Here is a 24,018-nt window from a genome sequence, read left to right on the forward strand (position 1 = left end):
TTTAGAAAGATGGTAACGATAACCCTGTATGCGAGAGAGCAAAAGAGACACAGATGTATAGAACAGTCTTTTGGACTCTGTGGGAGTGGGAGAGGGTGGGGTGATTTGGGAGAATGGCATTGAAACATGTATAATATCATGTGTGAAATGAATCGCCAGTCCAGGTTCGATGCAGGATACAGGATGCTTGGGGCTGGTGCACTGGGATGACCCAGAGGGATGGTATGGGGAGGGAGGTGGGTGGGAGGTTCAGGATGGGGAACACATGTACACCCATGGCAGATTCATGTTGATGTATGGCAAAACCAATACAATATTGTAAAGTAATTAGCTTCCAATTAAAATAAATAAATATAAATTTAAAAAAATAAAAAATCAATAAAAGACTTATGATTTTGATAATATGAAAAACTAAATTAAAATTCTTCCTTAAAAATCTTTCCTGCATATTTTTCCTCTTACAAATACACTTTTAAATGCTTAAGTATTTTTTTAGTTTTATTGAAGTATAATTGATTTAAAATGTGTTAATTTCTGCTATATATTAAAATGATTCAGTTATGCATATTTTTTCCATATTGTTTTCTTAAAATACATAACTGTTATCTCAAGGAAATCCCCAGGTTCCAGAAATCCAGAAGGAAGAAGTATTAGATGTGTTAACTCAGGCTGCCCTGGGTGTGGATAATGTGGAGGGTGGTCTTGGAGCTGAAAGGCTCTGGTTTTAATTGGCAAGTGCACAAGAGAAGTTCACTAAAAACTCTATTGAAAACAAAATCAAAGCACCCTTAAAAAAGTACATTCTTGCTGGACTGAAAAAAAATCTGTCCAACAGCACAGACCATCAAGGAAGTTTGTTTGGGCTCTGGGTAGGAAAATAAAGTTCTCCTTAATAATTTTTAATGTTGAATCTCCCTCACACTGATTTGGGATTCGAATTCACACACACAAAAAGGGTAGAATAAGCAGATTTTTTAGTAATGCAGAAATAACCACCAGACGTAACCATAACTAACAAGATTGTAAGTCGCGAGAAGAATCAAGCTTAAATGTGTCGCAATATACAACACAATGAAATGGTAAATATGTCAGGGAAAGGCTGTGTGGTCTAACTTTACTGTGGAAATCATTTTGCAATATATACGTGCATCAAAACATCATATTGTACACCTGAAACTTACAAAATGGTATATGTCAATCATACCTCAATAAAGCTAGGAGATTTTACTTTTTAAAATAAGGCATGTTAAGGAATAAGATTCCACCTATTAATATGCAAGTATTTTTGCTTCACAAACTACAGGCCCAGATTTTATTTTATAAAAGTAGCTCTTTTTGCATTTATGTAAAATATTTATTCTCCAGAAAACCAAGTAAAATGTAATTAACCCATCAGTATTTTAATGTTTCTGGTGTCCTTGGAACTTGATGTAGTAAGCAAGATCTCACTTCAAAAGGATTTTCCTGTTATGAAAAGAGCATTTTCTATTATTTAAATTACTTCAATTCTTTTTTTACAAGGGCAGAACAAAGTTTTGCAATTGAAATATTCATTTCATCTTTTTTTTCTACAAAAGTGTTTGATATTTTTTAAAAAGCTAAATGGTTAAAAGATAGTATTTTTTAAAAACTGCAATATTTCTTTCATAATTTGGTTAACAGCTAAATGTTAATCTGTCAAACTGTGAAAGAAATATTCAGATATTTTATATAGATGTTTAAACTGGATCACATACAATGAAAGAACACTATTTTTGATGACAAGGTGATACTCGAAGTGATGCAGCAAAGGTTCTGATAGAAATCATCTTTCCAGCTATTTAGGGAGACAGCAGAGATGCAGGAAAATATTAGTGAAAGAAATGGCATATTGTGGTGCCAAGTGTCGTTAAGAAATGCAAAATTTAGATTCTGTGAGTGTAATATATTTAATTAGTTTTGAATTAAAGCAGAGATATAGGGGAAACCTAGAGCTGTCAGATCACACAAAGGGCTTCAGTTAAATTCTATTCAGCAGGGGTTGAGTTTCTACTCTATATGAAGGCTCTCTGGGGGCAAAATAAATGATGCATAGTGTCCTCCTTCAAGGAGTTTAGGTTTATTGATTCAATGATTAATCAGAGAAAAAAATTAATACTAGTGAAAGATATATTTTTAATAATTTAAGAAACTAATAATCCAACAGAATTATCTAGACTTATAAAACTAAGAATCACATATATAGTATTCATAATATTTCAGCAATTTGTAAGAAAATAGGAAACTTGAAAGAAATTTTGGAGCAGATTGCTTCCTAGCAATAAATTACATTTCCTCTAAAGTGATATTCGTCAAACATACTGTCTCTGTGTTATGGGCTCAGTAGTGTCCCCTCAAAAATTGGTGATAAAGTTCTAATCTCCCATACCTCAAAATGTGACCTTATTTGGAAATAAGAGTCTTTAAAGAGGTCAATTAAAATAAGGTCATTGAGGTGGGCCTTAATCTAATGTAACTGGTGTTCTTATGAGAAGACAGAATTTGGACACGAACACGAACAGAGGAAAGACACAGGGAGAAGATGATCATCTACAAGCCAAGGAGAGAGACTGATAACAGCTCCTTTACCACAGCCTTCAAAGGAAGCCCCTTGTTATCTTGATGTCAGACGTCTAGCCTCCAGAACTGCGAGAAAATACACTCATGTTGTTTAAGTCAGCCCAGCCTGTGGCGCTTTGTTATGGCAGCCCTAGCAAGCTAATAGTCTCTCTGCTTTATTCTAATGTAACCATCCTCGTGCATCGAAGATGGACGTTTAGGCTACTGGGAATGGGGAATACTGTCTCACTCTCCATTATATTTTCTAAAAAAATATCATTAATCTAATCAAATAATAAAATGCCAATTAAAGAAAATAATCACAGGAAGAAAAAAAGAGAAAAAGTAGTTACCTCACAGTTCAGAACTAGAAACGAGGACTTTGGGGGAGTTGCTTTATATCATAAGCACTTCGTTTTTGTTCAGTCGCTCAGTCGTGTCCGACTCTGCAACCCCATGGACTGTGGCACACCAGGCTTCTCTGTCCTTCAGCATCACCCAGAGCTTGCTCAAATTCATCTCCACTGTGTCGGTGATGCCATCCAACCGTCTCGTCCTCTGTCATCCCCTTCTCCTCCTGCCTTCTATGTTTCCCAGCATCAGGGTGTTTTCCAGTGAGTCAGCTCTTCACATCAGGCGGCCAAAGTATTGGAGCTTCAGCATCAGTCCTTCCAATAAATATTCAGGGTTTATTTCCTTTAGGATTGACTGGTTTGATCTCCTTGCTGTCCAAGGGACTCTCAAGAGTCTTTAATCATTTGCATGTATTATTTTAACCCTAAATTCAATAGATGGAGATAGGTAGGTGGGTAATCACAAAGAAAGAAAGAAAAATAAACCAATGGGCAATGTGCCCACATTTAAATAACCATTTAAACAATTTAAATCAACAATGAAGTTTTAATTCTCACTTCTAAATTATTCACAAGGGTATTTTGACTCTCTGAAGTGCATAAACAGAATTTAAATCACCCAAGCAGAAGTAATTTGCTGCTTTTAAGCCAAAGCCCTGACTAGCTAGAGAGTTGCCTCTAGGAATTAACTAGAACAAAATCCTGATTAAACAACTAATTGGCTTGTCTGCTAATGAAAAGAAAATCGAAGCACATTTCTCTACCTTGAGATACAGAGTCATAAAACAGAAGTTTTCAGAACCACCTCAGAGATGTTTAAATCACTGACAGTAAAATTCAACAAGGTGAAGCCTAGTGAAGGAAGCAATGAGAATGTCCAAGATCCTGATCCAAGCAGTGAGTCGCGGCAAGCCACGGGACAGGTATGTGCCCCATGTCCCTAAATCACTCCTGATTCGCTTCACTTCTTGGCTGGGAGAGGGATTTTCATAAACACTGGGATATGTGATTTCTCTGAAGTTTTACCTGCTACCGACTAAGTCATGGACTGTTCGTCTTTGGGGTTTATCCTCATCATTTTATATACTGCATATATTGGCTTTAAAATGGACTAATGCGTAGAAGACTCTATTACAATTTGGAAAAACCAAGTAAGACTTCTCTTTGTTGATTTTCACTTCTGCCATCATCCAAAATGAAACTGTTTCTCAAATATTAAGCATGGTATATGATCTATTTCCAACAGAGAAGGTCAAACATCCTGGTCTTAGTAAACTATATTTTAATGGTGGTTTCTCTAGACCAGAAGTTCTCAATGAGGAGTAGTTTGCACTGAGGACAACTATCAGTATTTGAAGATATTTTTTGTTGTCACAGTTGAAGGGTAGGAAGTTATTGGTATCTAAAGGGGAAAGGCCAGAGATGCTGCTATAAATCCTAGAATGTGCGGGAGAGCCCTTTACAACATAGAATTATCCAGGTTAACACTTTAATATTACCAAAGTGGAGAAACCATGCTCTGGAAAAAATATTTTCTTAAGTTCTAACTCTGTTCACCTTTAAAATAAAGATAATACCTGCTTTGTAGCCTTGGTATACAAACTAGAGACAGTATAGAGAAAGCATATAGTAGGGCAATTCTTATTACCATTATTAACCATTTGTATCCTTATGACAGATTTAAGTCCAAATGATAATCATATGATCAACATTCACTTACAGCTCTCTAAAGAACAATTTTCATGAATTACTCACTAGATTTACCTAAAATCACAACATAAGATTTTTAAAGCAAGAATTATTTTCTCATCTAAGGGAACTGGATGAAAGATGTCAAGTACAAACAAGAAGGTACCTCAGGGACTGGCATAGCATGGTCTAATGATTCAGGTTTAAATGAGCCTAGAGTACATAAAATATCAAGATTACCTAATGTTAGCCCTGGAAAATTTGCCTTCCTTTTCTGATTAACACTGACCGTTTTTGCAGTGGAGAGAATTGGAGAGAATGTGCTTAGCATGGCTTTATGAGAGTGTCCTTGACTTCTTTCTAATTCTTGTGTCAAAATAAATAATCTCACACTTTACGAGTTATTTATATGTTTAAAAACTTATAGACGGTCACAAATGTTGAGCTGGGTACTTCCCTTCCGCTAGCCTTGTTGTGTTTCTCTCTGGGAAAGTCATCACAGCGATGCTTGCCAACTTGCCAACTATCATGATTATTTTCCCACAGAGCACATAAAAAATAGCTAATACATTATTCTCTCGGAGAACATAATAGCTAACAGGAATTACTATGTGCCAAACAAAGTGTTGTCCCTTTTCAAGCACTATTGTATTGAATACTCACAATACCCACGGGCCCTGTTATAATTTGCTATTTACACACCACTGACAAATTGCAGACTCTGAATTGGAACCCTGTTCTGTCTGATTGTAGTGCCTGAGAACTAAATCATTAGGTTATGTTTCTACAGAACAGGAGAAATAGTAGTTGAATCAACTTTTCGAAATGCTTAACCTACAGGGGGGAAAAAAGAGATGCTAGAGACAAGGCAAAGTAAACAAAAATTCAGGAGTTGTCTTTCCTTCAGAAACATTAATACTGGAGAGCTAGTCAGAGTAGACCCCAGTAGAAACGCTCTTACACATTCTGTGCCATTCTGACGGCCACAATTTATGGATGCTCATCAGGAAGTCTGCTAGCATCACCTATCTTAAAAGTCATATTAGGGAATTATTTGAGTCTACTTTTTCCAATAATATGTCAGTAAAAGGAAAATAGTTTTTTATCCAGTTTCAACAGTGCTAAATGTTAAAATTGACACAAAGTTAAACCCCTATTTTCCTCTACAGAATATAACCTTTTAAAATGACATTTAAACAACACATTTCTGAAATACAAATAGATTATTTCAGTCCTATAAGGAAATATCTAGGAATGAATAAATCAATTTGCATTGTATTTTAAGTGTCATTTAAACAGTTAATTCTCAAACCAAAATATCATAGGTAATTCAGATTTGTAAATAGTCATTAAATCAAAAATTGCAAATTCACATTTGTCCAAACTCTCTCTCATACTCCAGAGTAAGGCATTATTCACATAAATTTATATTTATGTACACATAAAACTATGATGAAAATGTTAATGAATAATATGACGTAAAAGTACTTGATTGAAGTCAGAAGGCTTTGTCACTATTTCATAATCTATCCAGAGATCCATTTTCTAGGCAGTTAATCAATTCCTTATTCAATAATATAAGAATGATAATAGCTGCCTTGCCTAACACGTATGTTGTTACAAGGCTGAAATTAAATCATCTAATTCATTTGCTTTTCAGTTTAAAATGTGTCTGATATACAGTGTCTAAAAGTAATGTCAAGATTCATATCAAGGCTTATAAGACTCTCAAGACCCCTCCCTTCTTCATTGGCCTCATATCCTCACATGTTTCCCCTTCTGAGCACTTCCGTGGTCTCCCTTCATCTATACACACGTTAGGCTTTTGCTAAACATGCATCCTCTGTCTGGAGTATTTTCTATGCTTTGTCCATCTGGAAAACAAAAATCTCATCTTGATTTGTAAATTCAAGAGTCACTTTCTCTCTAACAGTGTCCATCCTTTCCCTTCCACTCCAGTAGAACTGACCACTCCACCTTTAGCCCCACCTCTAGGGTCCACAAACATTTTCTCATCATCTATAACATTTCTTGTCAGTTACATTTGTGTGTGTTTATTCCCCCTGCAAGACTGAGAGCAGCTTGGGAGCCAGTTTTTCTGTGCTTTAACCTTATCTCTTGATTCACTCTGTCCCCATAGGAAAATCTTCAGGTATACACTGGCCACATCCAGCGAGATATACTTACATTTCAAGGAAAGCTTAAGTGTTCAGATAAATGAGGAGGCAGAGGCAAATGAAATCGTGGAGGGAATAAAGAAGAGAGCTGTGAGTAAAGACACCAAAGTGCTTTCTTCTCTCCATCACTTTACCTTCTATCACCAAAGACTTAGCTCAGAACCAATGTTCAGGTTACGGGAAGTGAGAACCAGAATTGTGAGAAGCATGTGTCACGGAGAAGCAGCAACCACACCAGAAAAAACAGACAGTGGCCAACAAACTGTTGATGTTGAAGCTTATTATCCAATAGTAGAGTCAGGAATATCCATCTAAGTGCAAGAACTATCACTTTTAGTATATCATAAACAAATGATCAGTTTTGATGATAGGCTTGATAATGAAATGAAAAACTCATAATTACATTCAACTTCATTTTTATGTAAAATCACATATTCAGTTTAGTTCAGTCGCTCAGTCGTGTCCGACTCTTTGCGACCCCACTGACTGCTACACACCAGGCCTCCCTGTCCATCAGCTCCCGGAGTTTACTCAAACTCATGTTCATCGAGTCAGTGATGCCATCCAACCATCTCATCTTCTGTCATCTCCTTCTCCCACCTTCAATCTTTCCCACCATCAGGGTCTTTTCCAATGAGTCAGTTCTTTGCATCAGGTGCCAAAGTATTAGAGTTTCAGATTCAGCATCAGTCCTTCCAATGAATATTCAGGACTGATTTCCTTTAGGATGGACCGGTTGGATCTTCCTGCAATCCAAGGGACTCTCAAGAATCTTCTCCATCATCACAGTTCAAAATCACACGTACAGTCTCTATTTTTTTTTCTCAAAGGGAGAAAACAAAAATGAAAAGAAATGTCTCAAAACCAAGATGCCACCAGTCTCAGCTGAAGAGTCACAGACCAAAATCCAAGGTAAGACCCAAATTTGTAGGAAAAAAAGTAAAAAGTGTATTTCTCTGAAATGTATTGTCTGATGAAGCACACTATTCCTTGACTAGATATTACCTAGGGTGATGCTTGAGACAATGTGAAAATATGAATATTTACAAAAATTATTTCTTCATTCAGTCATTTATTCAATAGATGTCTTCTTTTTTGCCTATCACATGCCAGGCACTGGCCTGTGAGTTAGAGAAACAGTGATAAATAATTTGGGTTGTTTATGTTAATATAGCAAATAGTTTTTCAGATAAGTGTTATGAAAACAATAAAATAGATGTGGCTTGTGCATGTGTAAAGGTTCTGTGTTCCTCTGCCAACTCTCTCCTCTAGAAATCTTGTCTCCTCCTAAGGCTGCCACATTCATTTCTACATTGATGATTCTAAATTCATATCAGACCAATTTCTTTTTTGAGACCCTGTTCAATATTTTCCAAGTAACCACTGGACAAATATACCTGAATGTTCTACTGCCATCTCAAAGAAAGCATGACTAAAATTGAATTCCTTATCTTCTCCTTCAAATAAGCTCCCTCTCCTGATTTATTTCTATTCCTGGTTCTATCTTTTTTTTCTTTTTCAGTCTCCTGGGCTCAAAACTTAATTGATGTTTTATTCCTCTGTCTAGGCTGCCCTATAAAGAAAATTAGCCACCAAATCTTCTTTCATAAGGGCTCTCAAACCCACTTCATTCCTTTCCGATCCCAACACCAGTACTATCCTTATTAGTAACTCATGCCTGCATGACTCCCAGGCCCTAAGTGATCTCTTCTGATTAGAGCTCTATTTCACCCAATCTTTCTCCTTTTTGTCCAGCTCTCAACAGTATTAGCAGATTACTTTTTCAAAATTAATCACTATTTTGATCTCCCATCTCTGCTAGTCTCTTCTAAAGAACCTTGAGTGCCTCAATATTGCCTGCACGACAAAATCTAAATTACTTCACCTGACTTTGCAGGATCTAATCAAATCTACTCCCAGTCCCTCTTTCCAGCCCTTCTCTCCTATTTCTCCTGAGTAGGAACACGACCACCAGGGAAACAGACAAATGGTAGGGGAATCACTAGAACAGAATATGCTATTGTTAAACAATAACGTAATTATTGTCACAAAACTAGAGTAAATGTCTTAGCTTTTCATATATTGGACAAAGGTCTATCTAGGATAATTTTTAATGATTCTCTAGTTTTACTAGAATAAATCTTGGGGCTGAGGCACAATTGACTTTTCACTAGCCAAAATTCCTGTCTATAAAGAGGAAAAATAAGAAGAATATGAAAATTACAAACAAGATTGTAAATGAACAATCACAAGAAAGGTTGTAAGTAAACAAATTACTCCAAAGTAATATCAACACACTCAAAAGCTGAAGAAATGGTCCCACTGCCATTATATCTGACTGCTCTCACTTAAGAGAAAGACAAAGTGTATATGTGAAGAAAATAAAAATGTAACAGAAAACTGTAGAATAATCTTGAATGACTGGAGGAAAATAATATGTTCCCAGTTTGAAAGATAACATTGTGGAAATAAAAATCTATTTTTATAGTTAAGTCATATTTCTATTTTTATTATCTCTCTAGTTTTATTGATTTTGTTTATCTATTTTGAAGTATAGTTCTAGATTTTTATTGTCCTTATTAGAATGAAGAGAATACTTACTTTTCTCTATAGAAATCAGCTATTTTGTCCACTATCATTCTTTTGCATTTTCATCTCCTCCAAGATAACAAAAAAAAAAAACAGTGTTTATCAAAGAGTCAGCGTTTACCATTTATTTACCTAAGAAGAAAGAAAAAAAAAAAAAAGTGAATGTTCTGCAATGTTTTTCAACATAAATGTAGTTTAATATCACAAGGAATGATGCTAAAGCTGAAACTCCAGTACTTTGGCCACCTCAAGCAAAGAGTTGACTCATTGGAAAAGACTCTGATGCTGGGAGGGATTGGGGGCAAGAGGAGAAGGGGACGACAGAGGATGAGATGGCTGGATGGCATCACTGACTCGATGGATGTGAGTCTGAGTGAACTCCGGGAGTTGGTGATGGACAGGGAAGCCTGGCGTGCTGTGATTCATGGGGTCGCAAAGAGTCAAACACGACTGAGCGACTGATCTGATCTGATCTGATCTGAACTCATTACTAAAGCTAGGCTCTTCAATTAGATTATTTGATTTAAAATATTTACTATGATGTGTCACTGAAAGGGAAATATTTAATAAGCATAAGACTCTATTTCTGATAAAAGTTCACATATATAAAATTTCCTCAGATAGTAAGACTCCTATACCAAGATGATATAATTTAAAAAACAAAAAATGTGTTCTTGACATTTTTTTCCCTCCCATTTTTTGTTTTGCTGAAAGTTTTCACTTTCATCTCAGGTTCAGAGATGTTAACAAAATAAGCCACTCATCTACAAATAAATAATACAAACATTTGTTAGAGAATTATCTAGCTTACTTTCCATAAACTAACATTAAACAGAAAGAGAAACAGAAAGAGCAGAAGATACACCACCAAACTGGGTTTTGACCAACATCCAGACTAAGTCCCGAGTCACAGCATCTGGAGTCCCAGCTGGGAAAGGGTCCCAGGCAGCGAGGCCGCACCCTGGGTGGGACTTCAAAGACTGCAGTTTGGAGTTCCCGCTTATAATCCCAGGACGCACACCGATTTCAGCATCCATCGGCGACCAGTTTGCAGCTCTGGTTTCATGTTAGTTTTAGCATGTAAAACTTGGACTGTTGCTAAGGCTGGGACCTGGTTGCCCTGGCCCCCTCCAGGTCTCAACAATCTCAAGGCTCCTCCCCCATCTTATCTACGGTGCTGCAGGTCTTCCACTCCCAGCAAACAGTCACTCAGTCTGGGCAGTGTCCAGGCAGGTTAGAAGCAAGGTCAGAGACCCACTCTGCTTTGTCTCTGAAGCCTGAACAAGACTATTTATTTAATTTCCCTAACACCTTAATGAAAACAAAACTTCAACCAAAAGAGACCTCTCTGGATCCTAATTCCTCTTTGACTATTGCCTCATTCCCATGTCCTCCTTTAGAGTAAAGACTGCTTGAAATAGCTATATATACTTGTCTCGGATTCCTGTGGTCCCTTTCTTTTTTACCGAAATATAGTTGCTTTAATGTTCTATTAATTACTGCTGTACAGCAGTGACTCAGTTACACATATACATACATTCTTTTCCATATTATTTTCCATTATGGCTTATTATAGGATACTGAATATCGTTCCCTGCGCTATACAGCTGGACCTTTTTCTCTTTTTTTAATTTGACTGCACCTGGTCTATCTGTGGCATGTGGGATCTACTTCCCTGACCAGAGATCAAACCGAGGCCCCCTGCCTTGGGAGCACGGAGTCTTAGCCACTGAACCACCAGGGAAGTCTGTGCACATCTTTTCTACAAAGCCACACTATGGCTGGACCTTACTGCTTGTCCATTCCACATGGACTAGTCTGCATCTGCTGATCCCAGGCTCTCACCAGCCCTCTCCCTCTCTCTCCCTCTTGGCAAGCACCAGCCTATTCTCCGTGTCCCTGTTTCGGTTTCTGTTTCATAGATAGGTTTATTTGTGCTGTGATTTAGATTCTACATATAAGTGATACCACATGGGGTTTGTCTTTCTCCTTCTCACTTATCTCACTTAGTATGATAATCTGTAGTTGCATCCAGTTCAGTTCAGTTCAGTCACTCAGTCCTGTCCGACTCTTTGCAACCCCATGGACTGCAGCACGCCAGGCGCCCCTGTCCATCACCAACTCCCAGAGTTGCATCCATATCACTTCAAATGGCATCTTTCATTTTTATGGCTGCATAGTATTTCATTGCATATATGTATCACATCTTCTTTACACATTCATCTGTCAGTAGACATTTAGGATTTTTCCATGTCTTGGCTATTCTGAATAATGCTGCTATGAACATGGAGGTGTGTGTATCTTTTTGAATTATAGTTATGTCTGGATATACGCCCAGGACAGGGATTGCTGAATCATTTGTTAATTCTATTTTTAGCTTTCTGAGTAACCTCCCTTCTGTTTTCCACAGTGGCTACATCAACTTACATCCCCACCAACAATGTAGGAGGGCTCCCCTTTCTCCACACCCGCTCCAGCTCTTGACATCTTCTTAGCAACGATTTAAGAACATTATTTAATCTTCAATTTTTTTCAAAAGGAATAGAAGGTTTTTCTGTAGATCATATAAGCATTTTCACTGCATACAATGAACTGTGGTTAACAAAGGGAGGTACTGAGGAAGAGAAACACCCTACAGTAGAAACCAAGTCTACATAAGCCAAAGGAAGAAAAAACCCACAAAACTGTCAAGATGATTCAATTGATTCAAGATGATTCAACTATAATTCTGTTTTATTATCACCTTTTTTAGGTTTGTATTGAAGTATACTTGATATACAATGTTGCTTTACTTTCTGGTTTGCAGAAAAGTGATTCAGTTATACATAGGTTGTATATATATATATATATATATATATATATATACACACACACACACATTCTTTTTCATGTTCTTTTCCATTATGGTTTATCACCGGATATTGAAGATAGTTCCCTACTCTATACTGTAGGACCTTGTTTGTTATCTACCTTACGTATTGTACCTTGTATCTACTAATCCCAAACTCCTGATTTATCCCTCCTCCACCCCCTTACCCCTTTCGTAAACTTGAGTGTGTTTTCCATGTCTTTAAGTCTGTTTCTGTTTGGACCTGGAGAAGGGAAAGGCTCCCCACTCCCGTATTCTGGCCTGCAGAATTGCATGGACTATATAGTCAATGGGGTCGCAAAGAGTTGGACATGACTGAGCGACTTTCACTTTCACTGGCTATCTGTATGTCTTCTTTGAAGATATGTTTATTTAGGCCTTCCATCTATTTTTTTTTAATTGGGTTGCTCGTTTTTTCTTATTGAGTTCTATGAGTTATTTGTATATTTTGGAAATCAAGTTCTTGTCAGTCACATCATTTGCAAGTATTTTCTCCCGGTCTGTAGACTATCTTTTCACTTTTTTTATGGTTTCCTTTGCTGTGGAAAAGTTTATAAATTTGATTTGTTCTCATTTGTTTCTTTTTGCTTTCCTTGGGAGCCTGACCTAAGAAAACACTGGCATGATTTATGTCAGAGAATGTTTTGCCTAGGTCCTCTTCTAGGAGTTTTATATTGTCATGGTGTATGTTTGAGTCTTTAAGCCACTTTGAGTTTAGTTTTGAGTATGATGTACTTCATTGATTTACACACAGCTGTCCAACTTTCCCAGCACCGCTTGCCAAAGAGACTGCCTTTTTTCATTGTATATTCTTGCCTCCTTCGTGGAAGGATTAATTGACCACAGGTATGTGGGTTTATTTCTGGGCTCTCTTCTGTTCTGTTGATCTGCATGACTGTTTTTCTGCCAAGATCATGCTATTTTGATTGCTGTAGTTTTGTAATATTGTCTAAAACCTGGGAGAGTTATGCCTCTTGCTTTGTTTTTTCCCTCGTGATTGCTTTGGCAATTCTGCATCTCTTATATTTATATGATTCCATATAAATTTTAGGATTATTCATTCTAATTATGTGAAAAAATCACGGGCAATTTAATAGGAATCACATTAAATTTATAGATTGCTTTGGGTAGCATGGCCATTTTAATAATGCTAATTCTTCAAATCAAACAGTATGAGATATCTTTCCATTTCTTTAAATCACTCTGTTTCCTTTATCATTGTTTTGTAGTTTTCAGCATATAAGTTTTTCACCTCCTAGGTCAGGTTCATTTCTAAGTACTTTGTTTTTTGATGAGATTTTAATAGTATGAGTTATTTTATAATAGTAATGGTCTCAAATCTGTGGTTCTCACATAAAAATATAAGCTTAATGGCATGAAACCAAGGATCACATCTTCAGGATTATAAGTTTATTCTTATTATATTTTATTCAAAGTGTATTTGTAAGCTTAATTTTCATGATTGGTAATAAAAACTCTTTGTGGAAGCTTCATTTAACAGAGGAGCTATTTGAGTAGGAAGGAGAAAAACAGCATCATTTAAATTTGCAAACTAAGCATGTCTTCAAAAATTTTAATAGGAATAACAGATACTTTGTTTTGAAAAAGTAAAAGCAAAATTATTACTGCTTAAAGATAGCATCTTACACATGGTTGGTATTTTTGTGTTCTTCACTTCAAAACATGCAGGTGCAATGTCATAATATCTGCAGATGTTGATTTCTGATTATAGAACTCTTATCTTCTGCTGAGCATGGTTTAATTTATATCTGCATGGAAATGAAGAATGCAATATATTTTGGATTCAAATAAAGATAACTTACTAAAGTCCTCTTTTGATTACAATCATCTTTCTTAGGATTACACTTCATTTATGTTACATTGAATGGTTCTTTAAATAAATGTTTTGGTACCAGGAGGGAATATGTAAATACTTACCTAGTGATTCATGATGCTGTAAAGTGACTCTGTTGTGTGGAAGTGTATCAAAGTTAGGTGCCCATCGCCAGTACAATGTGGTAGGTTGAATAATGCCCGCCTCAAACATGTCCACACCCCAACCCCCAAAACCTATGAATTTCTTACCTTACATGGAAAAAAAATGCTGATGTAATTACGTTAAGGATCTTGAGAATGGTAATATTAGTCTGGGTTATCAAGGGGACCACAGTGTAGCCAGAGGGTCTTTACAAGCAGAAAGCAAGAGGGCCAAAGGCTGAAGAAGGGGATGGGATAAGGGAAGCAGAGGTTGCATTGATGTATTCTGAAAACGGGGGAAGGGACCCTGAGCCAAGGTATACAGGCAGCCTCTACAAGCTGGGAAAGATGAGGAAGTAGATTCTCTCCTAAAACCTCCAGAAAGAACACAGTCTGTCTTAAAACTTCTGACTTACAAAATTTCTGTTGTTTAAAGCCACTACATTTGTGGTAATTTGCTATAGCAATAGAAAACTGACGTATATGGCTTCAAAACACTCCATACTTTTAAAAGTCACAATTAAAAACATTTTTTTCTGTCCAGACAATCATGCAATTAATACTAAAGGCAGTGTTTTATACTAGAAAGGGCATTGATTTTATAGTTTGACACTCCTGAATTCAAATTATAATTCTACTACTTACTAGTTTTTCTGTGACCTTAGTCAAGATATTGGAGAAGGCAATGGCACCCCACTCCAGAACTCTTGCCTGGAAAATCCCACGCACGGAGGAGCCTGGTAGGCTACAGTCCATGGGGTCGTGAAGAGTCGGACATGACTGAGCAACTTCACATTCACTTTTCACTTTCATGCATTGGAGAAGGAAATGGCAATCCACTCCAGTGTTCTTGCCTGGAGAATCCCAGGGACGGCGGAGCCTGACGGGCTGCCATCTATGGGGTCGCACAGAGTCGGACACGGCTGAAGCGACTTAGCAGTAGCAGTCAAGATATTAAACATCTCTGACTCAGAGCTTGCTTATATATAAAATAAGGATAATACTGTCACGACTAGGTTGTGGGTATAAATTTAAGTAATATAGGTGAAGTATTGAGCATTGAGGTTTGTAAATTTCAGTGTTGACGGAAGTCAGGGCGTGCAAGTGAGGATTGCTCATGCCCGATCCAAAGAGCCCCAAGGCCACGCGGATCCTACCAGCCGCTTCCACGTGGGGATATGGGTCATGTGCTTCCAGACATTTCCATCTCTAGTCTAGAGAGACTGCAAAGACAAATCTTAGCTTGAAGTGTCCCAGTTTTTAAACACTGACTTTTTAAATGTTCACAGATTCCCTTTTTTAAATCCCAGAAGGAAAAACTGAATTCTTGTCAAATTTAACCCATACCACCATCCCGTGGCCTCTAACCCACCACCTGTAGGTTCTCCATGTTGTTCAAACCTGTGGACGCTGACAGCCCTCAACAAGATGCGTTTAGTTCTCCTCTTACCCTTCCCTTCCTCTCCACTCATGCCTTTCAGCCCAGACTGTGCTGCGAACAGATTACAGCTGTGGGATCCCCCTGAATCTTCTGGGCCGAACAGCTCTCCACAACCAAGATCCCAGCACTCCAGGTCCAGCATAGTGTAGGTCTGCAGAGCATCCCAGGCCTTGCCAGCTCCCTCCATCTCTCCAAACTGACGTGGCCTGCATCTCAGCTGCTTCTTAACAGTTTGAACAGAGATCCAGAGAGATAACAGCTCTAGAGCAAAACTATTCTAAAAAATAAAACGTGTTGACTTTTTAAAATATAGACCAAAAAAAGAGGGGCAATCCTAGCTTATTTAAACAAGAGACCCTTCTTTGGACTTCCTGGGTGGCTCAGACAGAAAAGAATCTACCTGCAATGCAGGAGCCCTGGGTTCGATCTCTGGATCCAGAAGATCAGCTGGAGAATAGAATGGCTATCCTCTCCAATATTCTTGCCTGGAGAACTCCATGGACAAAGGAGCCTGCCGCCTCTGGTCCATGGGGTTGCAAAGAGTCAGACACCACTGAGCAACTAACACCACTCTTTAGTCCTTGGCAGTAACAATTAACTTGTACAATTTAACTTGCCTTATGTGGGATAGGAAAATAGACAGACTATCTACTGAAATCTAATTTATAAGTATCAGTAAATTCCCCATGTAAGAGCAAACAGCTTGACTGGCATCCAGAAGAGGAACTACTATGGTTAATTTTAGCATTATAGTCCATTCTCTGTGACTGTCAGTCCTATTCACCAGCTAAAGGTAAGATGGGAATATAGAAACCACAACAACGACGACAAAAATGAATTAAATTTTTACCAAAATTGCTCCAAGCATATTTCTCTGCTTCATCTGAAAAGAAACAATCTTATATAGTATATAACTAGAATTATAGAGCTCACTAAGGAATATTCTTTCAAAAATGATACCTAATGTAGTGATGGACAAAAGAAATGAGAAATGAATAAACTTGGCATGTGAAATTTCTGAAAATTTAGTCTAGAAAAAAATATATATATCTATACCGTGTCTTTTATGGTTTGAAATGAGGAAGAAAAGTCCAAACCATGCTGGGTTGGCAAGGGTCAGAGGAGTGATCAGGGCACCTTGGGTGACAACGGCTCACTGTAGGAAAACTTGTGGATAACTGGAACTGAAAAAGCAGTCTGGGGACAGAAGCTGTCCTAGGGGCTAATTGCCTTCTCTGACTCTTGTTTCACGGTCAACGTGGCTTCAGTTCTCAAGATGGCTATGTTCCTGTCTGCGTATCTCCTCTGGACTGCTCTCCCGCCATCTATTCACTTCCCGGTCCATAGTCCAGAGAGAGTGGTCTGCCTGACTCAGATAACAGCCTTTGTTCCCAGTGCGCAGCCTCCGTTACAGCGTGGCGCTCTCCAGGCAGCTGCGGACGGCCGCCTTCTCTTGCTTGCCCCGCTCTGGGCGCCCTCAGGCACTGTTCCTGCTTGTGACGTAGCGGAAGTGGGGGGCTGTGTCGGCTAAAAAAATACGTTAGGCAGAGAAACCATACTCTGTTTTAAATATCAAACAGAAGAGCAGACTAGGATCAAATACCTCCGTTTCCATCTTTTTTTTAACTAAAAGCTTGAGACTGTAACCAATGTGAATTGGATGGGTATTTTTGCTCATTTATTATTTTTTGGACAAAATGCCATTTTTTGTAGCTTGAATGATTTAAATATATTTGCATAATTCAGTTACACCAAACTCTGTTTTTAGGCTTCTTTCTACTAAAAAAAATATAGGAAATCACATTCTGCTTTCCAAATCCCTGGAATCCTTTCAAGTAAACAAAAGTTCCTGTATACCCCACACACATTAATGCTGTGCAGACATGAAGGAGTTAATATAGATACTTTTTTAAAAGATAATTTTAATTTATCGTAGTCTGGCTGGTGGAACACTTTGTATTTATATTGCATTTTTCTCAAATGCAGTCTTTATCTAATCCTCACAGAAATCCCCATGACAAAAGTATTTCTCATTTTATGGATGAGGAAACTGTTATAGAAAAGCGACTTATCTAGAGTCACCCAGAGAATTAGTGATGTAAGGATTAGAGCTCTCTATTCGGTACCTAGCACCAGTAAATCACCACTTGCCTTAATACCTATACATAAAATGTATTTTCTAGATGAATTATTCCCTACAAAATGTCCTGGAAATCAAGCATGACGTTGAGAAAGTACCAGAGCTGATTCTGACACAGTACCAAAGCTACCTTATGTGGATCTGTATTCTTTTTTGTTTGCTATTATTCATTTTTTTACTTATGGAGATGCATGTTAAAGCAAAATCTGCCTAAATGTAAAAACCCCTTCAGGACTTCTTAGCGTGTTACGGCTGCCTGGAGGAACGCTAACCTCTGACCAGATTCAAGGACCTCATCTGACACTCTTGGCAAAGGCTTCTGCCTGCACACCTCCAGCAATGGGGCCGTCACTGCCTCACAAAAATGTGCGTTTCACTGTTAGACAAGTTTAAGAATGTTTGAGGTTTGTTTGTGTGTTTTATAAATTCCATGGATGGATTCTTCCTGTGCCTTCTGGACTGTGTGAAATAATTTTATTTTCTTGTCTATTTAATGGCCCTTCAAAGAATTGGAAATAGTGGCTAGGTCACTAGTTAGTCTTCAGTACCTTAGCTAAAGAACTTAAGTTCCTCAACCATTCCTCTAATAGGAAGGTTTCCAGAACTCTCACCTACTCTGATTCCTTCTTCCTTAGATTTTTAAAAATTGCATGAGCACTTAATGTAAAGTACTCCATTTTTCTATTCAGTGGCATTTCAGGGTGCTCCATCAGACTCCATTGTACATGCATTGCTATAATGTTTGCCAGCGTCCTCCGTGTCATTTCACAATCTGCAAAGATGTAATAAAATTTCAAGTGTGATCAAAGTGTTATGTTCTAATTAAAATTATTCTAAGGATACCTATAGTCTAGCAACTATAAAATTAATCACAAGCTGAGCCATAAATATAACCTTGGGTGCCCATTAATCATATGCTTCGTAAACTGTGTTATTCACTTTTTAATGCCAAATGTTCATTCATTAAGAGGAAAATAACAGTATCATTTATGCATCTAATCAGAGTACTCAGATTTAGTCTTTATTAATTCATCCAGCAACTAGCACTCAGGTATTGTTGGCATCTAATAAGAGCAGAAGCAGAAGATATTAAGAAAAGGTGGCAACAATACACAGAAGAACTGTACAAAAAATATCTTCATGACCCAGAAAACCATGAAGATGTGAACACTCACCTAGAGCCAGACACCCTGGAATGCGAAGTCAAGTGGGCCTTAGGAAGCATCACTATGAACAAAGCTAATGGAGGTGATGGAATTCCAGCTGAGCTATTTCAAATCCTAAAAGAGATGTTATGAAAGTGCTGCACTCAATATGCCAGCAAATTTGGAAAACTCAGCAGTGGCCACAGGACTGGAAAAGGTCAGTTTTCATTCCAGTCCCAAAGAAGGGCAATGCCAAAGAATGTTCAAACTACTGCACAATTGCACTCATCTCACATTCTAGCAAAGTAATGCTCAAAATTCTCCAAGCCAGGCTTCAACAGTACGTGAAACGAGAACTTCCAGACGTTCAAGCTGGATTTAGAAAAGGCAGAGGAGCCAGAGATCAAATTGCCAGCATCTGTTGGATAATCAAAAAAGCAAGAGAATTCCAGAAAGGCATCTACTTCTGTTTTATGAATTACACCAAAGCCTTTGACTGTGTGGATCACCACAAACTCTGGAAAATTCTTAAAGAGATGGGAATACCAGACCATATGACCTGCCTCCTGAGGAATCTGTATGCAGATCAAGAAGCAACAGTAGAACCAGACATGAAACAACAGACTGGTTCCAAATTTGGAAAGGAGTATGTCAAGGCTGTACATTGTAACCCTACTTATTTAACTTATACGCAGAGTACATCATGCAAAATGTCAGGCTGGATGAAGCAAAAGCTGGAATCAAGATTGCTGGGAGAAATATCAATAACCCCAGATATGCAGATGACACCACCCTTATGGCAGAAAGTGAAGAGGAATTGAAGAGCTTCTTGATGAAGGTGAAAGAGGAGAGTGAAAAAATTGGCTTAAAACTCAACATTCAAAAAACAAAGATCATTGCATCTGGTCCCATCACTTCATGGCAAATAGATGGGGAAACAGTGACTGACTTTATATTCTTGGACTCCAAAATCACTGCAGATGGTGACTGCAGCCATTAAATTAAAAGATGCTTGCTCCTTGGAAGAAAACCTATGATCAACCTAGACAGAATATTAAAAAGCAGAGATATTACTTTGCCTACAAAGGTCCATCTACTCAGAGCTATGGTTTTTCCAGTAGTCAGGTATGGATATGAGAGTTGGTCTATAAAGAAAGCTGAGTGCTGAAGAATTGATGCTTTTGAACTGTGGTGTTGGAGAAGATTCCTGAGAGTCCCTTGGACTGCAAGGATATCCAACCAGTCCATCCTAAAGGAAATCAGTCCTGAATATACATTGAAAGGACTGATGTTGAAGCTGGAATTCCAATACTTTGGCCACCTGATGGGAAGAACTGACTCATTGCAAAAGATCCTGATGCTGGGGAGATTGAAGGCGAGAGGAGTAGGGGACGACAGAGAATGAGATGGTTGGATGGCATCATAGACTCAATGGAGTTTGAGCAAGCTCCCAGAGTTGGTGATGGACAGGTAAGCCTGGTGTGCTGCAGTCCATGGGGTTGCAAAGCGTTGGACATGACTGAAGGACTGAACTGAACTGAATAAAAAGATTTGTTTTTGAAACAGAACCCATAATGTATTTGCTGTTTTAAGAGTTAGAAATTTAACTAAGTAATAAGATCACCTGCATCAAATATTCCAACCAATGAAAGCATTTTCAGGTCTTCTTTTTACATTCATCCAAAAAAGAGCCACTTGAACCAATGCCTAATTAAGAACTTTATTCCCAAATTAGTTTCTTTATTTGAATCCCTCCTTTTGCAGCAGTTTTTTAGTGCCACTGATAAAATATAGAAGGTTGATGACTTTTCATCAATCGTTTCCTGTCTTGAAGAGGAAAGCAGGTGTTTCACACCCACACAGGTCGTCACCAAGCCCTGCTACCAGGGGGTCAGGCAGTCTGGAGGTGCATTACTGAGGCCCAGGCTGGAGACAGAATCAGCCAGGTTTTTGGAGAGCACTCAGTACTCACCCTTGCGCATTCAGTAAAAGCAGCCATATCAGAACACTCTGATATCTGCCATGGGTACACATTCCAGGGCCAAATTTGACCAAGTATCCTGATGAGATCTGGCAATTGCTCGACAGTGTGCAAAGAGCACAGTTGGCAGGAAGGCTCATTCCGTTCATTTGCGCAGCTACAAAAGAGGGAATCCTGCTGTCCATGTGCAAAACTGGGAACAAGTACAATGCCCAGCTCACAGAATTCTACCCAGATGCCAATGTGAGGTTTGCCATGTATTTTGGATTTCTCTTTCATGACGAAGATGATGCAAACAATGTGACCATCTGTTCCCACAAACAAAATAACATGCTGCATGGATGAAAAGACACCCACACTGACTATGGTTGATGGAGAGCCTTTTGTTTTCAGTTCTCAGAGGTATTTTTTTTTTAAGTTGTTCTGCTTTGAATCCAAGAATGGAAAATAACTGGTTTCTCATCTTCATCAATAAGCTATGATTGAGGATTTATTTTATAATTGAAATGCTTATCCACAAAGCAAATTAGGCTATAATTAATTTCTAAATAGCCCAGATTTGTCATAATGGAGCATCCTTTTAGAAAGGGTTGGTAATATCTAGAGGAGACCTGGTAAGATCTGAAGATCTGCTTACTTAGTTTAATCCAAATGTTGTGGAATAAAGATAAATTCTTTATTAGAATGGAAGAAAATAACTGCTGCAAAACGATTGGTCATATAATTGGTACTAGCAGAAAAGTAACACAGCAAAGATACATATGCTGTGGATTGAATTAGCAATGGAAGAGGAAGAAGAGGATAATATAACTTATACCCATGTGCCTCTCTAAGAAGTAGTCACTAAAAGTCTCCTAAGGAATATTCTGTTTTACAGATTCTGCCTCTTTTATATTCAGGAGGGCTTTTTCTGAATTCTTTTATTCATTTTTCATGCTCTACTTCAATCCTAATATTCTTTGGGGGACAGGTGTTTCTAGAAATTCATATGTGCACAAAATAACTCATAGCCCTTTTTTGGTCCAGACTCCTTTGATGAGCTCACGTTAACCCTAGTTCCTCTCCATGGGAAAAAATTTATACAAAACATATAGTGTCAAGAGTTCCAGTCCAGGAATGTACTGGACATCCACAGCCAGAGGTTAAGAACTCTGCTTTAAAATACCATACAGTGATTGCCCCCAATATTTGTAGACATAGGAAAAAGAGTTGGCCATCCGCTTTCTTAGGCAGCAGTACATGGCACAGTGTCAAAGATCTGGAAAATGACTGTGGGAGGTGGATAAAAAGAAATAGATATGACTTGAGCCAAATACATAAGGAAAATTCTTCTCTTTTATTTCTATCTCAAGTTTCTTAGTACAAAATGACATATGGAAAGTGTGTTTCCTATCTTCCAGCCAAAATTACTTTAATTCCAAAACAAAGGTAAATAGATGCAAAATGAAAAAAAAAATCATCTTGGAAAATCCAGGAGTTTGTTGTATATTGTGTTAGTCACTCAGTCATGTCTGACTCTTTGCGATCCCATGGACTATAACTCACTAGGATCCTCTGTCCATGGAATTCTCCAGGCAAGAATACTGGGGTGGGTTGCTATTCCTGTCTCCAGGGGATCTTCCCCACCCAGGAATCAAATCCTGATCTGGCCACATCACAGGCAGATTTTTTACTGAGTCAGCAGATAATTTTTTTTTTTTAATTGCTCAAGTAATGACTTGACTTTATTCTTGAAACATGTTCCTGAAAAGCTTAGTATATTGAAAACCTTTAGATGGATCATAGCAATTTTGATATTAAAGTACTTGTATGGTGAAAACTTTTGTAAAGTAAGCGATCATCTCCCGATTTATCAGTTTTGCAAACCCAAATTTTCAATACTGTGTTGGCTTAAGTTTTTAAAATTATAATGTACTATAATAAAGTAAGAATCATTATTTGGGCTTTGATTTCAATTTCCTAAACATAGTACATCCAATTAAAAATAAATTAGAAACTGTGAATAATGAATTAAATTGTATTCATTGTATTTCTTTGCCCCCTCTATATTTTCTTTTTATATTAAGCAATTTACTTTCATTAAAATATTCTCTAAAATTCAAATATTTACCCATGAATTGATTATTCCCTGGGTAAATTACAATTTAAACTATATTAATTGGAAATTGTATTTGTAGGTTTGAATGAATAAATAAAAATGAATCTAATACATATTAGCTTGCATTGCTTCTTCAGAAAAGAGGTCATAGCTAAAATGATCAAATCAAAAGCCATTTTTATCAATAAGCAAAATTAGAATGCAAAATTCTAAATACCAATGACATCCTTTTTGCCTATTTTATTTTTCTGAATTTTTGATGAATCAATTTCAGCCATAAATTATGAATACTTTAGCGAACTGAAAATGCCTTTTGAATGTTAATTATTTTGAATATTAATCCTTATTAATCTCAGCTTTGCTAATATCAAAAAGAAATTATACCATGTGAAATTTTTGTTGCATAATGCACCACATTTAAGTGTATTTTTTAATCAGTCTGAAGGTTCTGCATGTTATTAAGATCTCCTGAATAAGATCCTACTTTGTTCAGAGGAATCTGAGAGGAGGTGTTCTGGAGAAGACCATCCTGAAAAAACAAAAACAAGCATCATCTGCTGTCCAACACAGCTGTATTAAGAGTGGCATATATTCTTCTATTTATATGTTGTTTCTTTTCCACAGATAAAGTCTCTGAGAAAAATACACATGAAGATAGGACCACAAACCCTGACCCTCAAAATCCAGCAGCATCAACTGGAGCAAAACCAGAGCAGAAGGAAATGGAGACAGGGAAAGAAGACCCGGTCAGGTAAGAGCTCAATAAAACACCTAACTCTGCACTCTGAACTTCAGACAGCTAGTCCTCATGGACACGACTGAGCGACTTTCACACTTTCCCATTCCTCACTTGAGCTGAGCACAGGCCGAGAGAACTACAGCAGTCACACGGCACAGGGGACCCGGGCCGGAGCTACAGGGTGGTTTCTGTCTGTCCAGCTCACTGTTCCTTAGCAGCCCGCCACGGCCGCGAACCAGGATC

General features: G+C 37.8%; 1 protein-coding gene across 1 annotated transcript in view; it reads left to right on the forward strand.

Annotated features, from left to right (window-relative positions):
- Nucleotides 1-3,742: 3,742 nt before the first annotated feature.
- CNGB3 (cyclic nucleotide gated channel subunit beta 3) overlaps nt 3,743-24,018 on the forward strand; it is a 189,631-nt gene continuing 169,355 nt past the window's right edge. The window contains exons 1-3 of the mRNA XM_015474554.3: nt 3,743-3,853; nt 7,627-7,708; nt 23,661-23,787. Of these exons, the coding sequence (XP_015330040.2) occupies nt 3,743-3,853; nt 7,627-7,708; nt 23,661-23,787 (320 nt within the window). The remainder of the gene's footprint in view (nt 3,854-7,626; nt 7,709-23,660; nt 23,788-24,018) is intronic.

Source organism: Bos taurus, chromosome 14, assembly GCF_002263795.3.
Source record: "Bos taurus isolate L1 Dominette 01449 registration number 42190680 breed Hereford chromosome 14, ARS-UCD2.0, whole genome shotgun sequence".
Taxonomy (NCBI): domain Eukaryota; kingdom Metazoa; phylum Chordata; class Mammalia; order Artiodactyla; family Bovidae; genus Bos; species Bos taurus.